Source organism: Fusarium sambucinum, chromosome I, assembly GCF_050947815.1.
Source record: "Fusarium sambucinum isolate potato_lamoka chromosome I, whole genome shotgun sequence".
Taxonomy (NCBI): Eukaryota; Fungi; Ascomycota; class Sordariomycetes; order Hypocreales; family Nectriaceae; genus Fusarium; species Fusarium sambucinum.
Window position 1 is genome coordinate 5,887,259 of NC_139294.1, and position 12,223 is coordinate 5,899,481.

The 12,223-nt window shown below is 46.1% G+C and overlaps 3 protein-coding genes across 3 annotated transcripts; 2 read left to right on the top strand and 1 right to left on the bottom strand.

Moving 5' to 3' along the window:
- Positions 1-2,047: 2,047 nt before the first annotated feature.
- On the bottom strand, positions 2,048-3,364 carry FSST1_004606 (epoxide hydrolase; the record flags this gene model as incomplete). The annotated part of the gene is made up of 3 exons (XM_083230797.1): positions 2,048-2,736; positions 2,787-2,984; positions 3,040-3,364. The coding sequence occupies 3 exons, from the start codon at positions 3,362-3,364 to the stop codon at positions 2,048-2,050; spliced, it is 1,212 nt and encodes a 403-aa protein (XP_083088036.1).
- A 2,055-nt stretch (positions 3,365-5,419) lies between these two features.
- FSST1_004607 (bifunctional terpene synthase/polyprenyl synthetase family protein) lies at positions 5,420-8,166 on the top strand (the record flags this gene model as incomplete). The annotated part of the gene is made up of 9 exons (XM_083230798.1): positions 5,420-5,696; positions 5,746-5,774; positions 5,819-6,084; positions 6,132-7,008; positions 7,061-7,215; positions 7,265-7,428; positions 7,484-7,585; positions 7,638-7,783; positions 7,834-8,166. The coding sequence occupies 9 exons, from the start codon at positions 5,420-5,422 to the stop codon at positions 8,164-8,166; spliced, it is 2,349 nt and encodes a 782-aa protein (XP_083088037.1).
- A 1,921-nt stretch (positions 8,167-10,087) lies between these two features.
- FSST1_004608 (cytochrome P450) lies at positions 10,088-12,122 on the top strand (the record flags this gene model as incomplete). The annotated part of the gene is made up of 8 exons (XM_083230799.1): positions 10,088-10,502; positions 10,552-10,822; positions 10,873-10,938; positions 10,989-11,064; positions 11,115-11,479; positions 11,585-11,669; positions 11,738-11,898; positions 11,957-12,122. The coding sequence occupies 8 exons, from the start codon at positions 10,088-10,090 to the stop codon at positions 12,120-12,122; spliced, it is 1,605 nt and encodes a 534-aa protein (XP_083088038.1).
- Positions 12,123-12,223: the final 101 nt, after the last annotated feature.

Genomic DNA, 12,223 nt, shown 5'->3' on the forward strand with positions numbered 1-12,223 from the left:
TCAATCTAGACTGTCATGGGCTGATGAGTTTTGAACAATGATATTCATAGCACTGCACTCGAGTGTTGGTAGAAAAGGGTAGTTCCGCTTAAATATAGTGTAAGATGCCAAAAGCAAGATTGCCATATTTGGTGAATGGGCTCCCTTGGCATATCTTCAGATCGTTATACTGAGCTACCGCGAGAACTGAGCAAGTTCACTTCATGTCATGTTCAGAACAACTAATTAGGTAGAGACCAAATAAAGATTCGACATTACATAGTTGGTCACGACAGGGGGGATTCAGGGTTCATGACGTTATTGGATTTATTCATTCTCTACGTTGATGGAGATCAAACGCCCCCTACTGGATAGCGGAAAAAATGGCCGACTAAGTCTTAGGGTATAAAAATAAGTAGTCTAAGAACTATAGCCTAAAGGGCATAAAGTGACCTACTAATTTCGTCTCTTATGCTTCCAGCGGTCAATTTTTCTGATACCCTGAGGGCCCCGAAGCCTACCATTCTACATGCCACAAAATGTCTAGGCCCAGGCATTTACGTAGGTGAGATAACTTAGGAGACAAGAGGCCTCATATCGCAAGGATAGCAGAGCCTGATTCGGTACGTACAATGCAGTTAACCGTCTTCGGCTGATATACTCCAATAATACCACGAGAGCTCCCACAGCATGTCAGCAGCACCAAGCCGACATAAGATTATTGTGAAACCAATGCTAAGCCCATAAGTAATGGTTTATGAGCGGTGTTCATCGGACCTCGAGTTCCCGACAGGCTAGTGTGGTGTCGGCCGGTTGGTATCTCCACTTGCCAACACAACATTGCCATCACAAGCCTCAGCCTTACAATACTGACCTACTTAATTCGTATTACGGGCGAGTAAAAGTTACTGTGGCTGCATAATTCTCTACTTAGCATTGGAAATGCGACCAATCTGGTCACAGGAGAGAAATGCTGCCCAAGTTAACGATTGTTACACTCGTGGTTCCAGACTCCACGTGATTCCGTGGGGCATCACAATGCGGAATCGGTTTGTCAGTCCCCTGCTCTGTGAGTCAGGGACAGATTTTAAGCTTCTGGAGCTGATGGGATCTACTGCGGCGTGTCTTTTCATTGAGATCGCCCGATAAACGCACGTGTACATGCTGATCACAGTCCAGGGGAGCTGTTTCTATTAAGGGGTCCATAGATGACGGGAAATTGATGCAAAGGGGGTGGGCGGAACATAAACTGAGCAGGCAATCGCCGATTATGGCAGGGGATCTTGGTGGAGATTTCCGGTCTCAACGATGGGCTCATTAGGTAGTCTCCATCTGCGTTGGACCTTGAGGAGCCGTAGCGTAGTTGGGTCACGTTTTATCATCCGAAACAGATGACGAAATCTTCTATCTACGATTAATTGCCAGATATTTGGTAGATAGGTAAAAAGGGGACCGCATGTAACACTCATATGTAGGACACAGTCATAGATTTACCATGCATAACGCCTTTCATCTTGAATAAATATGAGAAATCGGCAATTCTGAGGCCAGGGGATGGCTACCTACACTGTGGTGAACACGGCAGCAGCTGTTATTATCCCTCTTGATTTCGGTAAATAACAGAACTTTGAGTCTGACAGACTTGAGTAACTCTATATCTCAGTTTGAGTCTCGCATATGAGATATGCGATGTCCAGGACTCCATACCCAGCGTACCTTTCTCCTTCATTATACCCCGGCGAGTTCTCAGATCTTGAGGTTTCGGGCTAGAAAGGCCTACTGGAGTCAACACTCTTAATGTAAAAGCTCCGCTACGTGTCTTGTGCAATTAGGATTATATCACCAACTCATTATCAACTTACCTCATTATGTAGACGTCTTCCAGTCAGTGGGAACGATGTTAATACAAACTAGAAATCTTAGAGGAGACTTGTATCACGAGAACACAGTATAAATATCTATCTATACATATTTCATCCTTATTGAGTATTGGTTTTGCAAAGTGAATATGAGACAGGTGCAATGAGGTCCACCAGTCTAGATTTGTTACAAATAGAGGCATGCAATTCTATCTAAGCTTCTCGATAACCTGTTTGCCCAATCCACTCTTGCTGAACATCTCTCTCAAATCCTCCACCAGCTCTTCAGGCCTCTCGATCGAAGCAAAATGCCCGCCACTTGTATGGATCTTCTCAAAGGCAATGGGTCCCAAAGTCCTTCCCCATGTCCTCGGAACAAAGACTATGTCTTTAGGGAAGTACGAAAGTCCGAGTGGGACATTTGGGACCCAGTCATTGATCTTCTTCGTGAGATCTTGATCCGCATGTCTACTCTCATAGTAGATCCTGCAGCTTGCGGCCGGCCCTGCCTTGGAGAACTGATAGAGAGAAACCCACGTGAGAATCTCATCGTCTGTCCACTTATAGTCATCAGTCCAGTCATGCAGTTTCTCGTAGGCCCATGAGAGTAAAGCCACGGGCGAGTCAGCAAGTCCGAAGCCTATAGTAGAGGGCTTGCTGCTCATTATCAGATTATAAGCGAGACCTTCGTTGTAGAAATGCTTCATTTGTTCAATTCCTTGCTTCTCTAGAGGAGTGAACGGAGAGAGCCAGAAGCGAAGGAACTGCCATGGAGTCTTCAAAGGGTTAGGAGGGCTGACGGCTGGAATCATGCTCATATGCGAGGCGAGGCAGTGCTCAGGGTATTGAGAACCGATCAGACGAGTGATGATATAACCCCAATCACCTCCTTGAGTGACTACCGTAATGTTAGTGATGCTTCAAGCATTGAAATATTGTGAACCGTACCATATTTGTTGTATCCCAGCTTGAGCATCAGCTTGTGAAGCGTTTCAGCGTATCGAGGAATTCCAAAGCCACTCTTCGATACACCATCCGAGAAGACATGATTTGGCAAAGAAGGCGCAACAATATGGAATGAAGGTCCATTCTTTGGTTCAGTCAGAAGAGGAAGGATCTTCAGAACCTCAACAAAACTTCCAGGCCCTGTAGCGATAGTTAGTCAAATCTGCATTTCCAAGTGAAACTCAGGTGAGCGTACAGCCATGAACGAATAGAAGAGGGATGCTGTCAGGCTTGCTGCTTTTCTGGTGCAAGAAGTGAATCTCAAGATCTCCAAAGCCATCCACAGATACGTTGGTGGTGAATTGGGGATACTGGTTCAAATTGGCTTCCTGGGCTCTCCAGTCGAATCCATCCTTCCAATAGGCAGCAAGACGCTTCACATCACTGAGACTGGCACCATAGGTCCAGTCGTCAGAGACTTCGCCTTCACTAGGAAATCTTGCGTGTTCAAGCTTTGTTTTCAAGAGCTCGATGTCTGCGTCTGAAACGTCGATAGTATATGGTTTGATGTCGACAGTCATGGTTGCAGTTTTTGGATAACAGGATAATGGGTATGTCAGAGTGGGTGTAGCAGGGTCTGTTTGGTGGATTTTATATACTTTGGGTGTCTAAGCTGAGAGACTAGCCTCATTGATCGTCGACCTTGAGTCAACTACTCCATAAGCTACCGAATTGTCTCTATTATTTACGAAATATTTTGACAGTAGTGCATTTTCAATGGGAGTTGCTATTATGTTCAAATATCACACATTCTGCAGAATCTACTAGTCACGATATCATGACCCTTCTTCTCTCTCGTCACACGGAAAAGAAGAACCTCGGGTATGTAGCATTTTGAATCGTCATATTTCCCTCAATTACACTAACATTGCTAGACTCTTGATGCATTTAGGATCAAGTAACGGACCTCCACTTTCTTGTTTGTAATAAACCCTGCTCCATCCTCTTGTCAAGCGAAGGGAATGATGAATGTCTCCACAGAGAGCATATTCCTAGACAAGATGTGGCCAAATGAGTTCAAGATCTTGGATCATACGATTATCACTGCGGCCGCTACTGAGTAGCAGAAAAAAATGGTCTCTTAAGTCTTCGGGTATAAAAATAAGTAGTCTAAGGACTACAGCCTAAGGAGCATAAAGTGACACGCTAATTTCGTCTCTTCGCTTCCAGTGGTCAATTTTTCTGATACCCTGAGGGGCCAGACCTCTCTGCATAAGCTCTGAAAAGCCATCGGCATGTGGGATGCCATGATAAGAATCCTTCTTGATTACGTACTATCTGCGAGGGGTCAACTCCTGATGGTTACATACCAATCCTTTCAGAGGTAAAACAATCGATTCGGTGTTCGCCTTCGCACGTCATAATTCAAAAGCCTTGAAGGACCTTCTCCTCCTAATCAACGAGGCCGCATATGCTCCTTGCGGTGCAGGGTTTGGCTTTGTTGATCAATCCTCCAAATGCAGACTTGCGAGCGGCGACTTGGCAAATACGCCTGGAAGCGAAAGTAACTAGTATCAACAATAACCGCAGCTCAAGATAGCGCAAATTGGGTCTGTGTGGGGTGTAAGGGTGAGAGGATCGCAGGATCTTGGATGGGACAAAGTGTTTTGGCTAGGGTGTTGAGATTTGCCATGATCAAATGCATCTTCGCATGATAACCTTGGCGAGTGTGAAAATAGTGAGATTTAGGAAGGTTGAATAGCCGTTTGGCTAGTATTCCAAGATAGATCAACTGAAGCCCCTTACGTCTTTTCTGTGGAGTATGAACAAGGCAGTTAGAATGGGATCCAAAGGCCATGTTGGCCTAAGGAATGCCAAGAGGGAAAGATTATTGGACGGTTAGTAATGCGATATGATGTCTTCTGGGCGGACAAATGGAAAACCAAGATTTCCATGGTGGTACTGAAGGATCTGATACAAGGTCGTCCTGATACTCCAACAAGATTCAGCAATTCTCGGCACATACTGACCCATCAAGTCGCCGATCATAAGCGTCGAGCTCGTTAGTGGATCTTTTTATTCTACTATGACCTTCTCTGCCGTGTCCATCATCCTTTTATGGGTTACTGTGCCTAGATTGTGCAGAATCCTTCTCCATTTCCCCGTGAAGATAAGCATGGATCGTTTAACGACACTGCACCACCACCATACGATGAGGCTTTTACTTGGTTCTTTTAAGCGATCAGATAAAAGCTTGATTCCGAAACGTTAAGTTCGGTCTTTTTCCACACTCACATATTGTCTTACAGGGGCTGGATGCACTTCGGCGTGCCGCGTGGGATTCAGGATCACGACCCTTGTCAGCGGATACTGTCCTTCGCCATCCTCCACCCCTCATGATCCTCCGATACATTTACACCCTGTGACGGAATTGCGAGCAGCAAATCTCTAGGCATATTGAAACACCTGTATCTTGGAGTTGAGGAGAGAAAATGGCGAAGTTGGAAGACATAAAAGCTACAAAATAGAACCAAAACGTACGATCGATATACTCAAAAAGAAGCGGAAATATTCGTTTCCAACTTCTCCACTCCAGTTTTTATCGTTTTATTATTTTCCCCACAAACATTAGCACAATGGACTTCACATACCGTTACTCGTTCGAGCCTACGGACTACGACACTGACGGTCTCTGTGACGGTGTTCCAGTGCGTATGCACAAGGGTGCAGACTTGGATGAGGTTGCCATTTTCAAGGCTCAGTATGACTGGGAGAAGCATGTTGGTCCTAAGCTACCTTTCCGAGGTGCATTGGGGCCAAGACACAACTTCATCTGTCTTACTCTACCAGAGTGTTTGCCCGAGAGACTAGAGGTTGTTTCTTATGCGAATGAGTTTGCCTTTCTTCATGATGGTGAGTTCACGTTTCAACCTTAGACACTTACCATTGCTAACGGATACAGATATCACTGATGTTGAGTCAGCCGAAACAGTATGACATATTGCCTTATATATACCATTGAAACATGCTAATAGTCAAAGGTTGCCGCTGAGAATGATGAATTTCTTGATGCGCTTCAGCAAGGTGTGAGAGATGGTGACATCCAGAGCCGCGAATCTGGAAAGCGTCATCTCCAGGCTTGGATCTTCAAGTCCATGGTAGCCATTGACCGAGACCGAGCAGTTGCAGCCATGACCGCCTGGGCCACCTTTATCAACACTGGTGCAGGATGCGCCCATGACACAAACTTCAAGACACTTGATGAGTATCTCCACTACAGAGCTACAGATGTCGGTTACATGCAAGTTACTTTACTTCTTACTTTCGGCAATTACTGACAGGCCACAGGTTCTGGCACGCTCTTATCATCTTTGGATGCGCCATCACCATCCCTGAACATGAGGTTGAGCTATGTCATCAACTTGCTCTTCCAGCTATCATGTCTGTAACTTTGACAAATGACATTTGGTCATATGGCAAGGAAGCAGAGGCAGCTGAGAAGTCTGGCAAGCCCGGAGACTTTGTCAATGCCCTCGTTGTTCTGATGAGAGAGCACAACTGCTCAATTGAGGAAGCCGAGCGTCTCTGCAGAGCACGAAACAAGATCGAAGTAGCTAAGTGCCTCCAAGTCACAAAGGAGACACGAGAGCGAACAGATGTTTCCCAAGATCTCAAGGACTACCTCTACCACATGCTGTTTGGTGTCAGCGGAAACGCTATCTGGAGCACCCAGTGCCGTAGATATGACATGAGCGCGCCTTACAATGAGAGACAACAAGCCAGACTCAAGCAGACCAAGGAGGAGCTCACTTCCACATATGACCCCATTCAGGCTTCCAAGGAGGCCATGATGGAGTCTACTCGTCCTGAGATCCACAGACTACCTACTCCTGACAGCCCTGCTAAGGAGAGCTTTGCTGTTCGTTCGTTGGTTAATGGCAGTGGAGAGTACAATGGCAACAGCTATGTCAACGGTACTAAGACGAATGGTGCCCATGGAACCAACGGAGTTTCCAACGGTCTATCTCAGTCTACTCAGAACGGCCACTCAGCCACAAATGGAGTCGACGAGCGTCCTTCTATTGAGAGACATGCCTCAACCAAGAGAGCTACCTCGGCAGACGACATTGATTGGACGGCGCACAAGAAGGTGGATAGTGGGGCCGACCACAACAAGACCCTGTCTGATATCATGTTGCAAGAACTGCCTCCCATGGAAGACGATGTAAGTTAAGGATATTCATTTTTTGTGATTTTCCGCTTCTAATACGATGCAGGTTGTCATGGAGCCATACCGATATCTATGTTCTCTTCCATCAAAGGGAGTTAGAAACAAGACCATTGACGCTCTCAACTTCTGGCTCAGAGTTCCTGCTGAAAATGCCAACACCATCAAGTCCATTACCGAAAGCTTGCACGGATCATCTCTCATGTAAGTCGTTTCATGAACATAATCGAATGTTTTGTTAACAATGTCTTAGGCTCGATGATATTGAGGACCATTCACAATTGCGACGCGGCAAGCCTTCAGCCCATGCTGTTTTCGGCGAAGCGCAGACCATCAACTCTGCAACATTCCAGTACATCCAGTCTGTTAGTCTGATTAGCCAGCTCAACAGCCCCAAGGCTCTGAGCATCTTTGTTGGTAAGTCATCGCTGCACGCAAATGGGATCGACATAAACTAACAGGGGTTTCACAGACGAGATTCGACAACTTTTCATTGGTCAGGCTTACGAGCTGCAGTGGACCTCTAACATGATCTGTCCACCATTGGAGGAGTATTTGCGAATGGTTGACGGAAGTATGTTTCACAATATCTTGAGTTTTGCACCGTATACTGACATTGATGACAGAAACCGGTGGCTTGTTCCGTCTCCTCACCCGTCTTATGGCCGCCGAGTCCGCTACTGGAGTAGATGTTGACTTCAGTCGTTTGTGCCAGCTATTTGGTCGCTACTTCCAGATCCGAGACGATTACGCCAATCTGAAGCTCGCAGACGTGAGTCTTCTCGTTCATCACTATTTACGCACAACACTAACAATTTATAGTACACCGAACAAAAGGGCTTCTGCGAAGACCTTGACGAGGGCAAGTTCTCACTCCCTCTCATTATCGCCTTCAACGAGAACAACAAGGCTCCCAAAGCCGTGGCTCAATTGCGCGGTCTCATGATGCAGCGTTGTGTCAACGGTGGTCTTACCTTTGAGCAAAAGGTACTGGCATTGAGTCTCATTGAGGAGGCTGGTGGAATTTCGGGTACTGAGAAGGTGCTCCACTCGCTTTATGGTGAGATGGAGGCTGAGTTGGAGAGGTTGGCTGCTGTGTTTGGTGCGGAGAATCACCAGCTTGAACTTATTCTGGAGATGCTGCGAATAGATTAGGTTATTTTAGCATAGAGAAGAATAAAGATTGGAATTTAGCACAAAGCATTTTTTATTACATGTCACGATCATTAATAATGTGAATCACAACTACATCTAAAATACCCTTAATATGTGAGCAGTAAACATGTATGGATTTCTTAGTAGATGTTAAGGCAAATTAAAACATGGTTACGACTTCATACAAAAAACCCGTACCTACGTCCCTTTTTTTACATCAAGTATATCAAGCTGAAAAATAACTCAGTGGGTTGGAGTAGTAAATTGTGTACATTTGGTGTAAAATGAACATCTTAAAAATATTTGGACAAATCTAAAAAGTTCAACTTGTTTACCCTACACTGCCAGTTTGAGATACTACGAACTGATGTGTATTTACGGACCCGCAGCCTGTACTCCGTAATCTGTCTTGGTGAATCCGTGGTAATGGACACCTCCGGTTGTTGAGACTTACCCGGTACTAAACATAATGAAATAATTACGCTTCACAACAAACGTCATCAGGTATTACGCAATTAACAGATCAGGTTTATTCCAGCTTCAAGTCTTACAAAATAAGCGCCTAGACTGATACTACACAAACCGCGCGTTGCTAGAGGCTCTCTCGCCAAACAACACACGTAAACCGTCCCCTTTACAAACTTGAGAATGGCTGGATGTGGGACATGCGCCGTTCACGCTCAATAACGATTGGACAATTAGGTTTTGAAGGATTTGATGCCGGATCTTCTTCAGGTTATCATCTTGGCAAGACAAGAGCCGGAAGGAAGACCTTCAGTAATCGGTGATTGATAAGAAAGGCAGTATCGGTGCAACGGCGCCACGGCACCGCGGCTATTGAATTGCGAGTCAAGAACCAACACGATCTTGATTTGTGGTGATCCTTTTCCATGGCCATTACCCCTGCATACCATGAACAAGGTCCTGCACTGACTGAAAAGCTTGGCTGTCAGGATTTGTGGAACAGGGCGTGTACGGCGATCATGATATGTACAGATTCAACCATGCAAGCTCACCTGCATCCTCTTCCTTCGAGGTCCACTTCCCCTGCTACGGTACGGTCCGCGACGGGTGGCTGGCCTACCGGCGTGTGTGTCACTACCTAGACGGCTCTCCCTTTTTCGTAACTCGTAACGGCGGGAAACAAGGATGGTCAAGAAGGATTCTACATGCAAATTTTAACTAGACATGTGAGAATGCACACACCCTTATCCCTACAACTGAGCCTCAGTCAAGCAGGACCAGCCTTACCGTCGCGCTAGACGACAATCTAGTTAAGCCTCATGCCGTCTACCCTAGTCCATGAGCAAATAACGTTCGATTTTCTCCTTATGCCAGGAATTCCACTGAAGGATCGTGATCTTTGTTTCGCGTCTTGACGGAGAAGGAATTCCACTGATACAACACTCCACCCTTCATACAGAATTACTGATCTATCTTAATCTCATCCTCTGGCCGTAGGATTCTCCCCGCTCAGAATTACATGCGTCAGAGAATAAAGGTTTTTGAAAATCATGAAGTAAGCAGAGGGCGTGTTTATTCCTATTGGTAAGTCAGGAACACAATCCGCCTAAATCCTTCAGACCGGCAGTGGCCCACACCTCTTGTAAGAGCCAAGTCCAGTCTCGAGGACCTCCAAGAGGGAGTGAGATTGCACACCAGTAAGATAGTGACGAAATGAGGACGAAGCACTGAGGAGGTGGCGGTGATGCCTGTATTCCTTCTCGGCAAATCAAGTAGGTAGATAACCGGCAATGTCATCAAAAACAAACAATGCGATAATGGCGATTTGAATCATTGGTATTACAGACAGGTCTTCATAGCCAGTGTTTTTAGTTATTGTTTACACAATTCCTTTTACTTTACACTTTCCTCTCACATTACTCTCCAGTGTCTGTTATCGTTCACTGAGACAGACAAAATGGAAAGGCTCAAGATGGACAGTCTAAACATCAACATCAACGACTGGTTCGAGAAAGACCTACCAGTGACTCCTGACTGGAAACTCTTTGCTCTAGCTAGTGTTGTTTTTGTTGTTCTTCGATTCACTTGCATTGTTATCTATCGTCTTTACTTTTCTCCTCTTTCCAGGTTCCCTGGCCCCAAGCTCGCTGCAGCGACACATCTTTACGAGTCTTACTATGACTTTTGGAAGAAAGGACAGTACTACAAAGTGATTCAGCGCATGCACGAGGTCTATGGACCCCTTGTTCGCGTTACGCCTGATGAACTTTCCATCAACGACCCTGACTATTATGACACTGTCTACGTCAACGGTAACGTTCGACGCACTGAGTCTTTCGGCCACTCATTCGGTGGTGGACTTGGTATCGAAGGTATTTTCATCTCATTCCAGTACCCCCAATTACCTAACTAATTAAACAGACACCTTCTTTGCCTCTCAGGACCATGATCTCCATCGCAAGAGAAGAAAGCCCATTGAGCCTTACTTCTCTCGCAATGGTGTCTTGAAGCTTGAAAATCTCATCGGTGAGCGTGTTGAGAAGTTGTTCCACAAGTTCCACGAGCTCTCTGGTACCGGTGTTGTTGCTCGTCTTGACTATGCCTTCGAGGCTTTCACCGGAGATGTCATGCAGCATATTTGCATTGAGAAGCCTGAGTCCCTGCTCAACAGTGATGACTTTTCTTCTGAGTGGTAAGTCAATGATTCTAATCGGTAGACTTTGACTAATCATGATTTCATAGGTTTGAGATGCTTCGAAATGTTTCCTTGTCAGTACCCCTCATGGGCATGATTCCATGGCTTGTTCAGTAAGTTTCCAAAGCCTCTTTCACCCAAGACCATTATTGACTTTCTACAGCGTCCTGAAGTTCATCCCCGAGAGTGTTATCATGTGGCTCGCTCCCTCGGCTGCCCACTTCCAGACCTTCCGAGTCGTAAGTCTCATTCAATCCCACTTGCATATCAGATACTAACAATAGCGCAGCAAGCTGGTCGCCAGATTGAGCAAGCTAAGAGGGAAAAGTCGGAGAACGATCGCAAAGGCATCGCTACTGTCGGCGGGAAGCCCACGCTCTTCCGCTTCCTAGTCCACGAAAGTGGCCTCGCACCTGAGGACCTCAGTACTGAAAGACTCCAGAAGGAAGCAATGGTGCTTCTTGGCGGTGGCACCACCACTACAGCGCGCACTGCTACCATGACTTGTTTCTGGATGCTCAGTATGCCTGAGAAGGGTCAACGTCTTCGTGATGAGCTCAAGGATATCATGGCCGAGTACCCCAAGAAGAAGCCTTCTTTGACTGAGCTTGAGAAACTTCCTTACCTGGGAGCTGTCATCCAAGAGAGCTTGAGGTACGTACTTTTTATCCAACACCCCTCCTCCAGTATAATCCCTGTCGCTCTGTCAGGAAACCTTGTTTGGTTGAACCAATTAGCGTACTGACCTGAGTCTTCCAGAATGGCATACGGATCCATGCGTCGACTCCCTCGCACTTCTCCCGATGCAGCTCTGCAATTCAAGGACTGGGTGATCCCTCCTGGGGTAAGTCAAGCTGAAAACAGCCAACCTTATTTTTGTAATGACCATACGCTAATTTTTACTAACCCCAGACTCCCGTTGGCATGAACGCTTATTATCTGCACACTGATCCCAATGCGTTCCCTGAGCCATTCGAGTACAAGCCTGAGCGATGGCTTGGAAATGTAACACCCGCGATGAAGCGCTGTTTTGTGCCTTTTTCGCGTGGCTCGCGCCGATGCCCTGGATCTAGGTATGCTTTATCATCAATTCTCATGAGGAAAATGAACTAACCATTTTGCTTTCTCCAGCTTGGCTCTTGCCGACCTTCATTTTGTTCTTGCCGCCTTATTTGGGCCAACTGGCCCCAAGTTTGAACTGTTCGAGTCGGACAGGTCTGACGTGGATGCTATTCACGACTACCTGATGCCACTTCCTCGGTTAGACTCTAAGGGTGTTCGCGTCACCGTCAATTAGAGTTTTTATCAGTCATGTTTGGTGAGGCTTGACTGGAATTCTGGGGAAATTGTGCTCATGAGTGGGCTGGGTTGATGATGAGTTAGTGTGATTTGGACACT